Raw genomic sequence first — 16,806 nt, forward strand, 5'->3', positions numbered from 1 at the left:
CCAACTCTTTCCGCGACAGATATTTCTCCTCTTCACCACCGGCTGCCAATATCGATTTTCTTTCTTCCATCGGCCCTGGGTATCTCCTTCCTCGACATTAAAAATCTCACATTCTCCCTCAACCTCACTCGCAAGGAAAGAGGCTCCACACCTTTGTTTGGTGCCTTCTTCCGTACCTTCTCAGCTTGCGGGTTTCCACTGTTTATTGCCTGCTTCATTTCATAGCATCTCAGGTATTTATTCTCTCACCTAGTCTCTGCTACTTCGTTGTTATCCTTTCCCACCCACAACTTTTCAGCCCAGCACCAGACCTTCACATTTTCACCCAAAGCTTTAGCCTACCATTGCGCTACTCATTACTTATCCCTGAACTTGGCAGACAATTTTTTTTTTCGACTTTCAACTTCGTTGCATCATAACACAAAAGCCACATAGAGACTTTTGCATCTACCATTGGAAGTCACAATCCTCACTGATTTTCATCGCGCCAACATGTTGAAGATCAAGGCTAAGCCTGCCAGCGGCCATGATAATCGCACTTCCGCAAACATGGTGTTCTCTATTCCGAGCAAATTGAAGGAGGAGAAGAATCCCAAGGTTTGGGAAGAGCTCGTCGCCATGGCTCTGCTCATTCTGAACAAGCTAGAGCCGATCTGCGAGAACATCGCCTCATGTTCGAAGCTCAACGCCGAGATCAAGGCTGCTGCGCTGAGCTGGATCCAGCAAATGAAAGTTGTCCGAGAGCGAGCAGCTCAGAGTGGCAAGGTCATCATCGGAGTTTTTGGAAACACGGGAGACGGAAAGTCTTCTTGTATTAACGCCCTTTTGGGCGAGAAAAGGTGAATCTTTCATTTCCCTGGAGCACTAGGCTGATACTAACATTTGCGTAGCTTACTTCCAACGAATTGTGGGCGTGCCTGCACTGCATGTGTGACCGAGCTGTCGTACAATAACGACGATGACCCAGAGAACCCCTATCGAGCACAGATCGACTTCATTTCCCGGGAGGAATGGATGCATGAAATTGAGATCTTTCTCAAGGAAGTTGCTGTCAATCATGCCGGGTTCGACGACAAGGTCACCAACAAGCAGGCCGAGGTTGCGAAGTCGGTTGCGAAAGCCAGAGCCGTCTACGCCAACATGGACAGTAAAGTTCTTCTCGGAAGTTCTGTAAACGATCTCATCAGACATCCACACGTACACGAGGTTCTTGGAACAACCCGGGAATTCAAAGCTTCGACGGGAGATGAGCTTGAGTCCTTTATCAAGCTCTACATCGACTCGGGCGACAAAGATGGCGAGAAGGCGATTGCATACTGGCCGATGGTGAAGGCTGTCAGAATCTTCACCAAGGCCAAAGCCTTGTCCAACGGCGTCACGATCGTCGACCTTGTAAGTTGAAATAGGTTCATGTTACCGAAAGGTTCACTGACAAGGGAATCCATAGCCTGGGAGCCATGACGATGATGCTGCAAGAGCTTCAATCGCCAGCAACTACATGAAATCCTGCGCAGGTATCTGGATTGTTGCACCCATCAAAAGAGCGGTCGACAACAAAGTCGCTAAGGACTTGATGAGCGACGCGTTCAAGCGACAGCTCAGACTCGATGGGTCCCTCTCGAACGTTACTTTCATCTGTTCCATGACAGATGAGCTAGAAGTTGAGGAAGCAGTGAAAAATTTCAAGAAAAGCCTGGACCCTGATACCAGGCAGGCGTGGAAGAAGGCAATCGAGTGTGATGGGGATATCAGAGTCCTTCAGCAGACGATCAGAACTCTGCGAGCCAAGGGTGATACGACTTCGAAGCCTGATGATGAGCCGGACATGGAGCAGCCAGCTAAGAGAATCAAAACCGACGAAGTCACTGAGAAGTCAAAAAAGCTCGAGGAGGTCAGAGCTGAGCAGACGAGACTTGCTGAGAAAGTCAAGAAGGCATGCATTCAGAAGCGCAACAAGATTTCGCGGAATAACTTGCAAGATTATTTCCGCAGCGTGCTGAGAGAGTGAGTCACAAGATGCAAGAGAATGATAGAGTCTTCAAGTACGAAGAGCTAATAGCTTCCAGGGCGCAGCAACAAACGGCAGCTTTTAACCTTGCCGACAATCTTCTCGACGATAACATGAGATTGCCGGTGTTCTGCATTAGTAGCCGTGCATACCAGCGCCTCGAAGGGCTTTCAGCAGGCGTCTCTGACTCTCTCTCCGGGTTTGACGACGCTCAGGATACTGAGATCCCCCAGCTCCAGCGGCATGCGCAAGGCTTGACCGATGATCTTCGAATTGCAAAGAACCGAGAAGTCCTCGCTACCATTTCTCAGCTTCTTAATTCCATCTCTCTATGGACACAGAATGTGCCAGACTTCAACACTGCATTGGACGCAGAAATGCTGAGGTCTCTTCTGGATGAGTTTGAGCAAGTGAGTGTCCCCAATTACCCCGTATCCTTCTTGAATATCCAGGCTTACACGTTTAGGAAATGCTTTCGGTTACTGAAGCAGGTGTGCAGAAGCTTCAAGCCAGTATTAAGGACGGTATCTGTCGTAAGATGACCGCACTCTCGTATAACGCAAAAGTGGTGGCTTTGGAAGTGGCTTCGGGCTGGTTCAAAGTCATGCACCACGCGACTCTCAAGGCAACATTCTGCCGAGGAGGTGTGTGGAAGACTCGAGACTTCAATAAGGAGCTTCTCCACGAATATCAATTGAACATCTTTGACGACTGGATGATGACATTCCGTCTGGGCGTCCCTTCCAATTTGGATGACGTTCTCCTGGAGACACATTCTCAGATCAACTACTTCCACAAGAGAATCATGAGACAACTCGAAGAAGATGGACAGGTAGAGACACAGTCTACGAAGAGACTTCGGCAACAGCGCGATTTTCACCAGGAAGCCTTTAAGCGACTCATCACGCAATCGAAGTTCTACATCAACGAGGCCCAGAAAGATGCCAGCCGAAGGCCCCTGCAGATAATCGCGGAACAGATGAACCCAGTCTACCGCTCTTGCATGAATATAAAAGGTAAACACTTTTCCTCGCACCTTACATTGGAAAGCTATATGCTGATCTGTCATTCGCAGGCGATGGATCAAAGAAACGATGGCGCGGTCTCATAGAGCAGCATATTCGTGCTCACATGAACGAGATGTTCAACATTGCGATGGGAGGTTCCCTCTACATTCTGCACCAAGCAATGGACAGCTATGTTAAGGAACTGACAGCCCAGACAAATGCCACTGTTCGGGCGATGCGCAATGACTACATGATGGCTCTGGCCAAGAGAAAGGAGTCTGCTCGTCATCATGAGGCTCTTCTGAAGAAGGACATGGTTCGTGTTCTCGAGCTTGCAGAGATGATTCTGGCGTGAATGGAGATGATTTTGGGAGTTGCGTGACATGGAAAGGGGCGTACAAGGAGGAACATAATTAGCAGCAGATAGACAGACAGTTTGCCAAGCGACGCATTTTCAATCGAGTATCATTGCAATCAAATTTGACACTTGCGTCGATGTTTCCATGGACGCACTTTGGTGATCGGGATCTTCGTTCTATGAACAGAACTGAAAACATTCTGTATCAGCCTTGAATCTTGAAAAAGTATCAGTGTAAGCAAGAATGACGATGAGAGGTATGTGTGCCAAATATTCCGATGAGACGGAAGACTTGGGTTGATTCAATCACCCAAAGATTTGAGCACGAGTTTCTCTTCAAAGTTTGCCTTGATCTGGAAACCTGTAAGAATCTTTTTCATAAAGACAGCAGAACGAATTTGGAGTTTGCTTGGCAAAAATGCATGGATGTGGCCTTGGCCGGCTCCATGCAAAACTCGCCGACCCCGGATTTTATCTCGCCGTGGCTCTGCGACAGCTGGAGGACCATACTAAAAGACCCAGCTTACGACAGAGTCAATGAAGATCATTTCTATATGTTACTCAATGAGTAGCCATGCGCTGACCCAACCCGGCCGCCCGGGTTAAAGTCTCACATCAGCTTACGGAGACCTTGAAGGGAAGTCGTAAAATGTACATTTTGACCTGATTCGAGGGCTGACGCTGACGGGTTTTGCAACAATCACATAGCCTATCACATTCAGTACTTACCTTCAAATTTACCCGGCATGCATCCTTCAGGAGTCATGGCATTTAGGACGAGCTGGGACGTCGTCTCGACGTTGTCGTGAAGATGGACTTCCCTCTTCCGTCTGTTGCCATCTTCATGACCAAAGTGATTTCTGCAGTCTACCCTAAGCCATCCATCATGTCTTCACCATCCCCAGACAAAGATCCTCAAGCTGCTGACCCCGTGCCAGTGGACTACTACATCCGCAAACAAAAGCCTCTCCCGACTGACCCAACTATCAAAGCTTACGTCCAGACAGTCCTCGAAAATGGCTACGTTGTAATCCCAAACGTATTCACCGAGGCCGAAGCCAAAAATGCTGTCGCCGAAATCGATCGGCTCCACGGCAAAGATCCCAAAGGCGGCATGCACGCCTTTGACGGATTCAAGACGAACCGTATCTTTTCCCTGCTAGGCAAGACCCGCGCCTTCGACAAGTTCGTGCTTCTGCCACAGGTGCTGGCTCTGAACGACTACTTCCTCGATGAGGATTACCTTATCTACATCATGGAGACGATCGTCATCAACCCGGGCGAGAAGAACCAAGTCCTCCACCACGATGACAGTGTAACTCATCTCCCGCGGCCGAGGCCGCCTGTCACGGCGGCGACGATGATTGTGCTGGATGATTACACCGAGACGAATGGCGCCACGCGGATCATACCTGGGTCGCACCTCTGGGGGAGTGATAGGATCGGGGCGGAGCATGAGGCGATTCCGGCGGTGTGTCCGAGGGGAAGTGTGATTTACTTTTTGGGCACGACGTGGCACTCTGGCGGAGCGAATCGCAGCCAGAAGCCGAGGTATGCGGCGACCATTCAGTACTGTCAGCCATATATTCGGCCGATTGAGAACTTGATGATTGGGATCGATCCGAGGAGGGCGCTTTCGGGAGAGATTCCGAAGAAGATTGTGGATATGATGGGGTACCGGAGTGCGATTCCCTTCATTGGATATGGTGAGTCGTAAATGCCCTCCCGAGAGTTCTTTGCTTGATGCTAATCACGATTTCGAACGGCAGCCGATGGGATGAACCCACGGAAGGCGACGCAGAGGATGATAAGGTGGCTTCAGGGGCCCGTCGATCGGGAGCCACCAACGTTTCCTAGCGAGAAGGGAGATAAGGAGGTTCACTTTATCAGCAAATTGTAAAAGATGGAATAGGGTCTGAAGGTTTTGGCTTGAGATGTTCATTCAATGTTGGGGCCGTATGGTATAACGCTGCTTTCCACCAATATCTTCCCCGTAGGCTATCCAGCACTACTCCGTGGTGCCTCTTTCCTTCAGCAATCAATCCACACGGCTATGGTATGCTATCATGGCTTCCTGATTGATGGCAGACGACCGTCTAAGAATAGGTTTATCGAGTCTTCTGCTTCTTGAAGCCAAGCTCTGCCAGAAATGACACCCTCGCAACCGTCACTCCAATCGTGATGATCATCCCCACCCAGTCCCCGGCCTGCCACGTGGTCGGGGACAGGCGACCTTGCTTCCCGAAGACCTCGATGGTGCCTGCAAGCAGCGAAAGGTCGATCGCTAGAATAGCTGCTTGCGCGATCTTCCAAACCCCGATGTCCTTTGTGTATCGTAGGAGCACGCCGTTGAGTATGGCACAGCCGACCATGGCTCCGCCGCCCTGGTAGAGAAGCAGGTCGTGGGCTGCGTCGCGCGTTCCGGTGTGGGAGTCGAGGAAGAACTGGTCAAGCATCCAGTCGCGAGTGAAGTAGGACATGAAAGCGCCCCATAGCGCACACGGGGGGTCCCAGTAGAGGAAGACGGCTTTGTAGATGGATGGGATTTGGGTAGTCATTTTGATTCGTTGACAGCTTGTACATGTGGGTGAAAGTTCAAGAAACTCGGTCGACGCATGGCTGCAGCGAAGGATGCAGCAGCTTATTTAAATCCCAGAGCGAATACTCCCAGCTTTTGAGGGTTGCTGGAAACTGCTTAGTGCTGATGGCCGAACGACAAAGTCCTTCCTTCCAAGGCCAAGACTACTCCGTTGTGGACCTTTGGTGATGACGGATGATGCATTTGACACTGGTCGTTATGTAGGGAATACAAGAGACAGTCAATCACGCGATTTTACCCTGTCGGTAGGTACATCTCATGGGGCATTGACTGTCTATTTGGAAACAAGCCTGACGGCTGTTGAGGTTTTGTGCGCCCAGCACTCAATTACCCAGATGCGCGGCGTGATGTCCCCGCCAATATGCGCCCTTGGCGCTCAAGTAAACAGTTGAATTCCAGTACGCTGGGGAAATGTCCATGGTCGTTCTTTTAGATCGGAAAAGCAAACTATTAGCGTCTAGCCCATGTTGGTGAAAGTCGCCGCACATCTAAGTCGCGGGCACCTAGGTATATCATCTAGGTGCTGCCATGAATCAAATCAAATCAAATAAATGGCCATACCTTTTGGTCTTCAGTTCCGACCCAAAAGCTATGTCAAGCTGTATCATGATACGAATTCCTTGTCTAGAGGAGCCCTCAGCGGAAGGGCACTACCATCCGGGATTCCACGTCGTCTTTCGAAATGTCAAATGTGATACGTAGTGATTGAATGTTTAGATTTAGTAGACTGGAAGTGAGCCGGTATTCCACCTGAGTAGCAAGCAAGATGCGGCTCCTAGGGCAGATGGAATGTGGAGCTTGAAACTAGACTAAGACGACTTAAACAATATCAAATACCTTCTCATGAAGCTCGTCCCGAGCTAACATTGCCATTGCCTCTCCTTTCATCAGGCCGTGAGCATAGCATTCGCCCACAAACAAGTAACGCCTGCCCATGGGCCTAAGGCAGAACGGCACCTTGCTGCCGAATAGAACACAAACAACATCTCCAACTTCCAATGCCGTCGGGCCGAGTACATAATATCCCATTTCCGTCTTTGCAAAAGTACGGCCTTCTGACGCCGAGGCTCCCCATCGACTCCACTTTTCATGGTCCCCTTCAAGCTCTGCACCTGTGCCAAGTCTCCAAATCTCTTCCGATACTTCGCCAGACGCTCCTAGAGTGGCTACGACATACCTGGCTGCCTTTTGCAGCCACACGTGATCCGGGATCTCATGGTATGGCCTACACTCATGTCCTGCAGCCTGTACACAACCATTGCTGAGCGTCTGCATAAACGCGAAGAAGGCTGTCTGGTCGTTGAGATATTTTTCGTCCAGGCTAAAGTGTGTCTTACCACAGATATCTTTCCATAGCCATTCTATCAGAGTGGGAGACTGATTACGCATCGTTTTGTTGTAAAAGTCTTCCGCTAGCAACGCTTGTGAACACACCTCCACGTTATCGATCTCCACACCATGAATTCTAAGCATAAGACCATTTGGCTCTACGATCTCAAGCGATGTAGTCGAATCTCCATGGGCGCGGTGCGGACATATTGGCTCTGCAAGGATGATACCTTCGGACCATCTCCAGTCGGGAACCCAAGATGGCAGCGTATATTTGTCCCAACGCCATGCTTCCATGGCTAACTCCGCTTGTATTGGCGTTTCGTGACAGGATGGGAGACTGTGGCGAGAATGAGCTCTCTTCTTAAGATTTGCATCCCAAGAAAGTCGCCGCGGATGTTGTACTGCTGCTAACAAAATGCATGTCGCATCCGGGTTCGCTCGTAATATTTGCACCGCTAAGTTGATGTACGTCTGCTCAATAGTCTTCGTGTAATCGGCTGCGATTGACACCGGCCCCAAGCTTAGAGGATGAAGCGAGTGGGTGGAAAAGTGCCCGAGGAACGCAAAAACCCGGTCTCTGTCGTCGCTGAAGCGCAAATGCCGCGCCCGCTGAAGCTCGTACACGAAGTTATATCGATTCGCATGGTGAGTATTTTCGTCTGGCTCCGTAAAACGTCGGAAAAGGAATGAAATTTCGGACGTATTGATGCTCAGTGTACTGCGGAGATGGTGGTAACACTTCAGTCTCTCGCAAACGCTGGCCAGTAATTCCCAGTCCATCGTGGCGTCACCCCAGAGCATCGTTGCCGGTGTGCATGTTCCTATCTCCTGGACAATCCACCCACGTTTGAACTGTTACCGATTTCAAGTGGTCAGTTTTCTTTCGGGTTGTGTTGATATATGGTCATAGGTTCTTAGATACCTACCCACGCGCGGCCCGTCAAGGCCTTGAGAGCCTTCCAGTTCTGTCTGACAGATCTCTCTAGGTCAAATGTATCGGAACCATGAGGAGAGTCACCGATGAAGGTCTTGAGCCTCTCATCGAGTTCGCGTACCAAACCGAAAGCCGGCGCAGCCTGCTTCTCCGTGTCTAACCCTAGCCATACTAAGACATGAGCCGCGTCGCGATAGATTGTGTTCATGAATTGAACCTGTTGACTTCTTTCCACCGTGTCATCCTGGTTGATACAACACTGGTCAGCCCAGATCCGACGAGACCGGTCCGGAAGACGTAGCTGCCGCAGGGCAGCGAAGATCGCGCCCCCTTTGAGCTTCAGGAATCCTGGCTTGCTGGAGTCATCCCGAATCAGGATCTCGTATGCACTATTTGATGGGCCTGGATCTGCCCAGACATACGAAAGTGCGTCATAACTTCCCGCAGAATCTGGACAATCTTCCGTGAGCCTTCCTGTCAACGGATCACTTCCTTTCCCAGGATCCAATATCAGTAATCGGATGGTATCATTATTTCGCAAGGGTTGATACCGGTACTGGGTTCTCTTCATCGAGACTTGGTGAGGCTGCGACGTGATGAGATTCCCTCGTGAAAGCGCCTGCTATGACCTAAACCTAAGCTCGGAATGATCAAATGTTGAGCTAGATTGATTGCTTGCTAATGCACCTCATGTCCCAACTTCTCAGTCTGGCAGCCGACCTCCCCGCTGACAATTGTGCATTTCCAACTCACTCCGCCGTCCAATGACTGCCAAAGCCCGCCTGCCAGGTGGGCTGATTCGCCCCACATGCTGCAGATGCACAGCACGGCCTCTCCATAGTCACTATCCTGGCGGTTAAGTCCCATACTTGATTCGAGGAATCCACTTGTGCAGGAAGGAGCGCAGCTATCCCTATCCAATTGACTCGGTGTTTTCTATCTCTGCTCTAATAAGGCGTTCCCGCCTCAAAAGTCCCGGTTTTGCCCGCTCCACCCGCCTCACTATCTACCTCTTTAGCAACACAAGTGCTTGTTTTTGTCGCCCACCCTCTTCAATCGCTTCATCGTATCCCCAGTCCAGGTTTTACTCCAATATTGAAAAACTTGTGCATTTTGCAGGCTACCACAAGCATCATCATAGGACTTATCTTTGTCTCCGGACCCTTCTTAATTGGCGCACACCATGGAACCAACGAAATCAACTTCATACAACCAGAAGGTTTCCGAGCTCCTCGTGGAGTTCAAGAAACCTGAAACGCAAGAACGCTATCAGATACTCCAGAAGCTGACCAAGAAAAAATGCAAAGAATTGCTGCGCGCTGTCGCCGTCAAAGGAGTGGTCGAGGGCAGAACGAAAACTTATACTTCGGTGAAGAAAAAGCTGGACGACATCGAAAAACACTTCAACATGTATATGTCGCTGGAAGAAAAACTAAACCACATGGAACAAAGCTCCAAAGAGTACGATCTGTTGGAGGGACAGCTGAGAGAAATGGCAGCAGACTCTAAACATGGTCTAAGAGGCTGGGTTTCTGGGGGCAACGACATCTATGCATATCCGGATCTTGGAGACCTTGCTGGGGTTCGCATTGGGCTATACCTCCCGGATGACTTTCATAAAGTGGTGAAAGTAATCCAGAAGCACTTTGATATAAAGCATGTCTTTGGCACGGTCAGGAGTGGGCGGAATATTGCCCATGACAGAAACCTGGACCCTCAGCAACACTCGAATGGAGCCTGGCGCTCCCCAGGCCTCGATGGCTTCAGTGAGGGTTGGGAACACTCCGGATACAAGTCCTGGCAAATTGTGGTGGAGTGGAAGGAGTCCCCAGACAAAAGTCTCGATTCGTTAAGAGTAGAGATCCAGATCGGAACGGTCATAATGCACGCCTGGGCCGAGGTGGAACATAGCATTCTTTACAAAAGACCAGATGATATGGTTTTCACGCCGACCATAATGCGAATGCTTGATGCCATCAATGGCCTAGGGATCACGACTGAAATAATGCTGAAGGAATTGGATCGAGCTCTGGTCATCGCGAAGAAAGAAGCAGACGAGAGAGGACAACGTCCCTTCCAAAACGGGAAAGAATTTGCGGAGTGGTTCAAGTCGAACTATCTCAGTCAAATGCAAGAAGGTGAGAGGAATCTCTGGGTTTGCAACGTACGTCGGGCCGACTACTGGATCAAGTTCTGCGGTGACAAGTTTCAATCGGACGTGGATAGTAGGGAGCCGGAGAGTCTTGATACTAAGCCGGACCTTCCTCACATTGTGGACTCTCGTCCTCAGGGTCCACTGTCTTTTCAAGCTGCATCAGTTCTTCAGCCTCCATCACCGCTTGGGCGTCCACCACCCCTTCTAGCTCCAAAAAATCATCGATTTCTCCACAAGCGCAGTTGCACTCGGGGTGAAATTCTCCGGCCTTGTCCCACCGTAGTCAAGAAGCTGATTGACGACAAGGGGCTTTTACGGCATACACTGGATGGAAATCAGAAGACAGATATTGTTGCCCTTCTTATAGAGGCAATGGGTATGGTTCTTTGGGAAGGAAACAACCGCTTGATTTCTATTTCGCTATTTCGCACTTGTGAGTGTGACGAGCCTTGAAGATGTATATTGTTTGATAGTTCAATAAGACAGTCTCACTGGGCAGGCCGTTGAAATCGTGGTCTGAAAAGCCTGAAATGGAAGGAATGGCTCGGTTGCCTACAGACTGTACCAGCCGTAAAGATCCAGAGCCTTGAAAGGCCTCCCATAACTCCCACTTCCTCAATGGACAGAAATTACCTGATACAATTGCTATTGAAAGTTGAGCCAGAATCAACCATTAGTGGGTCACAAAGCCCTGGCAATAACTGGATAGCGACGTGAAGAGGTTGTGAGTTAGTTACAATATCTCTTTGGTGTGAACACAAGTTGTGCTGGAGGCCTTATGATCTGAGACTTGGTTCTTCGTTTGTGCACTGGCAACGGCGAATGCCTGCAAGGAAGCGTTCTACCTCGGAATCCATACGCCTCCGTTGCCGAAGGCCTTATCTCTCAACGCGGCACCCTCGGTCCTGACACCTGCTAGATGAAGTGGTATTCGATCGACCTGCTTTTGGACCTTCTCTCTGGTCTCGACATAACGATCAGCTAGCCTCATCTCGCTTCTCATTGTCCTCATCCTTTCTCTGGTCTCTATAGGACCCCAGTTCTCACGACTTAAGCTTGCAACGGAAAGTAAGACATCCGTCCCGTACGCCTGCAGGGCTGCGTCTGAGCCAACTGGGGGCGTAGCCATCCGCAGTTGCCCCATAACCAAGACCTTCAGCTTGGTCTCCAGGAACAGAGCACCACCAAACTCGTGAATGATGTGCACTGTCGCAACATTTTCAGCCGCCACACGAGGAGTAGCGTAGGGGGCTGGCCCGACCGTGATGATACTCTCGTGCCAGTCGGTGGAAATGTGCTCTAGTCCGCTCCTTGGGACAACACGGGCCCAACCGAAGTAGACTCCTCGCATGCGCATCTTGACGTCTTCGGGTATGCCACTGAGATTTGCCGTCGGGATACCAAGCTCCATGCCGCCTCTTCCAGTGCCGCGCACGATTCTCCCATCGAACTTGATAGGAAACGGGTCCATAGGTCCAGAGTCAGGGCCAATCACCTCTGGAGGTGCCTCATCGAACCCTGATTCGCCGTCTTGCCAAGGGGCGTATCCGCCACCTCTGGTCGTGGCATACTGTGACTCGTACTCTGTGACAGTCGTCTTGATACCCGATTTCTCAATGGCAGACTTTCCGTACGCGATGTGCGTGGCGTGTTTCGTGACGAACTTGGCGGTTTGAAGCTTCTTCGTACGCGATTGCACCACAGCAGCTGCTGGTCCCACGTACCGATTTACAACGGTGTTCGCAACGATCGAGCCGGCTTTGATACCGAGTTCGAGCGGCATGCTAGCAAAACTTGCTCCGCGTACAACACTTGCGTCCGTTGATGTGCTGGCAATGCGGAAAACTGGGCTGGGACAGAGGACCTTCCTCTTACTGCTCCCATTATCGCCACCACCAGTGCAGAGAACAAGGCGGAAGTATCCATCATCGGCCGCTGCAGGAATACGGATGACGTGCGTCTCTCGCGGCATGTGCTTGCTAAGGTTCTTCGGGGCCTTCTTGAGAAATTTCTTGATGTCGCGCTGGCAACCCCTCTCATCGCCTTCTGCCATATCAGTAGGTGAGGCTTGTGATGAAGGCGTGACGTCGAGCCAGGAGTCGTTTGCTCCGACCAGGGACTTGAGGTTCATGCCCATGTTCCCTGAGAAGCCCTTCCGCTGTAGCCATACTGTGCGCGTAGGAGGTAGTGGCGCATCTGAGAAGATGGTGACAGTGACTGAGGTTGAGGGGCCGCGATACCAGACCAAGACAGTTGAATGGCGGAGAATCGCGTAGTGCTTGGTGTACTCGAATGGGTGGCTGATTAGTCCGCCAGCAAAGTACTTTGTCTCATCAAGCGCTGTTTGCCAGAACGTCTTTTCCTGTGTCTGTGAATCTGCGGAAGGTGCTTCGGAGTGGGCATAGCCTGGCGAGACTGGTGGTCGAGGCCCTGTCAAGGGGAATGTCTCCGCCGAGGGTGGACCTGGGAAGACTGGGGAAGGTGGAGGGCGCTCGTGTGCGGCCACGGGAAACGTTGCTGCATTCGATGGGGGAGGGAAAGGTGGCGGTGGTGGAGGGATGTAGTTGGAAGGGACTGCAAATGTTCCCGATTTAACCGGAGGATGAAAGCCGGTTGGTTGTGGCGATTGGTAATGAGATGCGGATGAGGATGCTTCTGACTTTGCAGGCGGAGGCGGGCCCATTGACATGGGAGACACGGGAGAGACCGGAGATGCTGGAGGTCGGTAAGGTCGATACCGCGGCTCGTTGAAAGACTCTGCGCATGAAGGCGGTCCGGGAAATAACGGTCCCGGACTCGGTGGCGCTGGTGATGGAAGCCTCCCTGGGCTAGGGGTAATGATGTTGAGCCTGCCACTCGCGTCGACACCCGGAAACTCCTCATATGCTGGCGGCGGGTCATAGATCGACGGAACCGCCGAGTCTCTCAAGTTCGGCGTTGACCGCGCTCCGCGAAGGACGGGTCGACGCTGCGGAAAGGGGTCGAAGTCGGGAGGTGGCGGCATCGGCGGCGGGCCCGGAAACTGCTGGCCCGGCAGGGGTTTGCGCCTCACGGCCGCGATTGGGGCCGCCATGACTCTCGCTGGCGCTCCTTCGTGATTGCTGTGGGGGCTTCCTTTCGCTGCCGAGGTGCGAGTCTGTGTGATGGAAAGATGTTCAAGATGTCGGCCTGCAAAGATGAGATGTTTCTGCTATGATCTTCGTGAGTTTTTGTTGGGACCGGACATTCGTATTCTAGAATTGCGGCCCCTGAGATGAGGATGAATCTGGAAGTGTCTCATCACGTGTCGCCAAGTCAATAATTCGGTGGTGAACAGCGGTAGCGGGCATGGGTCGCTGATAAGGTAAGCAGCATTCCCAACGATGATTTCCTGGCCAAAGCTCCTATTTCTCAGACGTTGTCAAGCGATTTGAAACATGAAATACATGAAAATAAGTGTCATTCTTGGCCTGGATCAATCGGCAAACAGTGGGTTACGGACATGATTTCATTGCGATGGAGAACGCAGGAAGTCTAACAGCGAGACAAAAGCAACCGTCTGCAACCCCGAAGACTTCACCCGCTATTTTTTGAACTAGTCTCCAAAAGATAACCGAAATACAATTGCCATTAGCGCCTCCCTACCCTGCCGTTAGCGGATCGCCTGCCTTCTCAGATGGGGTCGTCAACCAGAACAGCAAAGTTGGTCAGGACTAAGTCAATCTCTTATTTGCACCTTCTCTCATATCTAAAAATGCCCATTGCCAATTGGGGACTGGAAAGAAATACATCAAATTCAAATCGATCATTATTGTACATAGTTTGCATAATAAAATTGACAAGGCTTCATCCCGTATTGGCCAGCGAGGTAGGGGCTGCTACGACCATTCTCCGCGGACCTCAGGGTTTGAATAGCGGTACCGGAACAGCTCAAGAAAAGGGCTTGACCTGGGCTTCGCACCATTCCCAGTACTTCGCACCCAACTCGGGGTCGATGAGGTCTCTCCGGGGCTCTTCCTTCTTTCCAAATGGGGAAACTATGTTTTTCTGGTAGTTAGCAATAATTCAGTTGGGGATCACCGAGTTAACGTACCCCAGCTACCATTGTCCTCCGAAGTGATGGACTGATCCAACCCAGCAAACAGCTCAGTGTATGCACCATTCTTTGGCGGATGCGATATGAGTTTCTATGTCATGTTAAGCCCGCATCTGGTTGCCTGTCTGACTACTCCCGACTTACAAACATCGCCAATTGCATTTTTGGCATATTTTGCTGGAGGTTGGTAACAAAGTTGCCGGGGTTTAATGACTAGGTACGAACAGTGGATCGTCAGTGGTGTGCTCGCAGGTGCCAGTTGAGGTATTTACCAAGCTGAGAACGCCGCTTCCCTTCATCCTACGCGCATACTCCGCCGCCTGGATCACGTTCCCAGCCTTGCTTCTGGAGTACTTGGACCAAATTCCCTCCTCTTTATGGTAGTCCATGTTGGAAAAGTCGATGGCCGGGCGCGGCGCACCATCAGCTGCACTTGATGACACCCATATGACTCTAACCGAGTCGTGTGGTGCTATCTGCGACGTCCTCTCCAAGAGGGGAGTCAATAGCTGCGTGAAGAGCTGATGACCAAGATTGTTGATGCCCAGCTGCATTTCATGTCCCTGTACAGTCGTAGACCCCTGAGGTGGGACCATCACACCGGCGTTGTTCCAAAGCACATCTAGCCGGTTCTCTCGGGAAAGAAACTGCTGCGCTGATTCCTTGATCGTGGGTAAGTCGTCTAGCTGGAGTTTCAAGAAGACCATCTCCCCAGTTGAAGTTGGGTGAGCAACTCTAATCTCATTGATGACAGCCTGTGTTTTAGAATAGCTGCGAGCAGCGAGCCAGATCTTGGCATTCTTCGAGTAGAGAATCTTGACTAGCTCCGTGCCTATACCACCAGAGGCACCGGTAATGAGAAAGACCTTGAGGATGGTAGTGTGTGAGTCATCGGGGAACTTAAGATGCATCGGACAGGTATCTCACCTTTCCAGCTTGATCTGGTAGGTTCTCTTCTGTGAGAGTGGGTTTATGAGGGCTGAGAGTACTGCAACGGACGCTCATCGTGGCTTGAAGTGGAGGAATGATGCGATTTGGACAGTCAACTATTGTATGTGAATCTGATTTTCCATATTCACTGGGCCAAGATCTTTCCGTGGGCATGAGGATTTAAGTAGTAATGATAAAGGGATTGTGAGTGGATTGATAGCACGTTTCTTCAATGAGAAGGTTTTGAAAGCATGACGGCGGCCCGAGTACGACGAGCTCGGGTGCGGCCGCTCTCGCCGCATTCATCGCGACCCCACTCCGCTCCGCCTCCGAGCCCCGACTGAAGGCAAATTGTTGGAGAAGCTCCGTGCGGAGTTGGGGGAATGGCGCCCGCGTCCGCACAGGTTTGATCGCCTCTACTATGAAGTCTGCATTCATGGATTCCTGTTTGGTGAAGGTTTGTTTGCGTGCTAGGCTTTTTGCTTCAATCCGAACTGGCCATCCACAGGTCACTGTGAAATTATTCAACACGGTAACGTCCCACACCCACTTCTCAGCCACCCCCACATTTCAGCTACCTTAAAATACCTTATTAAAAATACTTATTACTATTTTTAAATTTAAATAACTTTACTAATTTTTACTTAATTATTATTATTCTTTCTATAAAGTATAATAACTACTAAATATATTAATATATAAAAAATAAAGTTTTTTAAGTATTTAAAGCTATTATAGCTAGTATTAACTTATAAAAAGCTTTATTATAATATAGTATTTTTAAAATAATACTTTAATTTTAAATCTATAGTACTTAGGTAAGAGATATTACTTTTTCTAATTTATAAAAGCTTTTTCTAATTTAAGAAAGCTACTTAGCTAAATAAGTTTAGATTTAAACTACTTTAAACTTACTTCTAACTTATTAATAATTTAAGAACTTTACTAAATATATCTTATAAGTTTATAAAAATTTTTAATTTTTTAAAAAGAACTAAGTATAGTTTTTTATTAAGAGAAACCTATTTATAAAAGTCTAAAGAAGTAGAGTAATTAATTCTTAATATATTAATAGAACTTTAACTAATATAATTAAGTAATAATTTAAATATTTTACTATACTTAAGATTATAGCTATTAAAACTTCTAATTAATATAATATAGATAACTAATATTCTAAAAAGTAGAAGATTAAATAAGCTTATTTTTAGATTATTAGAAACTTATTCTATTTATAAGAAATAGCTTAGATTATATATTTAGATATCTTTAATTAAATATATTTCTATAATTAGTAAAATACTACTTCTATTTATTATATATAAGAGTAAAAATATTTAATAGTAATAGTTCTTTTTAGATCTAATACTATATAAATCTTAGAAGTTTATAGCTATAGAAAATAAAT

The 16,806-nt window shown here is 49.1% G+C and overlaps 5 protein-coding genes across 5 annotated transcripts; 2 read left to right on the top strand and 3 right to left on the bottom strand.

The window, feature by feature from the left end:
* Nucleotides 1–492: 492 nt before the first annotated feature.
* Nucleotides 493–3,370, top strand: Nuggc-1 (Nuclear GTPase SLIP-GC; the record flags this gene model as incomplete). The annotated part of the gene is made up of 6 exons (XM_036638123.1): nucleotides 493–839; nucleotides 891–1,392; nucleotides 1,448–2,004; nucleotides 2,067–2,418; nucleotides 2,475–3,024; nucleotides 3,084–3,370. The coding sequence occupies 6 exons, from the start codon at nucleotides 493–495 to the stop codon at nucleotides 3,368–3,370; spliced, it is 2,595 nt and encodes an 864-aa protein (XP_036495953.1).
* An 889-nt stretch (nucleotides 3,371–4,259) lies between these two features.
* On the top strand, nucleotides 4,260–5,273 carry CGCS363_v006275 (Uncharacterized protein; the record flags this gene model as incomplete). Its single annotated transcript, XM_036638124.1, has 2 exons — nucleotides 4,260–5,079; nucleotides 5,143–5,273. The coding sequence occupies 2 exons, from the start codon at nucleotides 4,260–4,262 to the stop codon at nucleotides 5,271–5,273; spliced, it is 951 nt and encodes a 316-aa protein (XP_036495952.1).
* Nucleotides 5,274–5,481: 208 nt separating this feature from the next.
* CGCS363_v006276 (uncharacterized protein) lies at nucleotides 5,482–5,931 on the bottom strand (the record flags this gene model as incomplete). The annotated part of the gene is made up of 1 exon (XM_036638125.1): nucleotides 5,482–5,931. The coding sequence occupies one exon, from the start codon at nucleotides 5,929–5,931 to the stop codon at nucleotides 5,482–5,484; it is 450 nt and encodes a 149-aa protein (XP_036495951.1).
* A 5,303-nt stretch (nucleotides 5,932–11,234) lies between these two features.
* fmn1 (Riboflavin kinase) lies at nucleotides 11,235–13,466 on the bottom strand (the record flags this gene model as incomplete). Its single annotated transcript, XM_036638126.1, has 1 exon — nucleotides 11,235–13,466. The coding sequence occupies one exon, from the start codon at nucleotides 13,464–13,466 to the stop codon at nucleotides 11,235–11,237; it is 2,232 nt and encodes a 743-aa protein (XP_036495950.1).
* Nucleotides 13,467–14,302: 836 nt separating this feature from the next.
* On the bottom strand, nucleotides 14,303–15,473 carry CGCS363_v006278 (putative oxidoreductase; the record flags this gene model as incomplete). The annotated part of the gene is made up of 5 exons (XM_036638127.1): nucleotides 14,303–14,409; nucleotides 14,466–14,559; nucleotides 14,613–14,681; nucleotides 14,741–15,334; nucleotides 15,396–15,473. The coding sequence occupies 5 exons, from the start codon at nucleotides 15,471–15,473 to the stop codon at nucleotides 14,303–14,305; spliced, it is 942 nt and encodes a 313-aa protein (XP_036495959.1).
* Between the last annotated feature and the right edge of the window lie 1,333 nt (nucleotides 15,474–16,806).

This window comes from Colletotrichum siamense, assembly GCF_013390195.1.
Source record: "Colletotrichum siamense strain Cg363 chromosome Unknown KSG_Cg363_contig04, whole genome shotgun sequence".
In the NCBI taxonomy this organism is placed as follows: Eukaryota; Fungi; Ascomycota; class Sordariomycetes; order Glomerellales; family Glomerellaceae; genus Colletotrichum; species Colletotrichum siamense.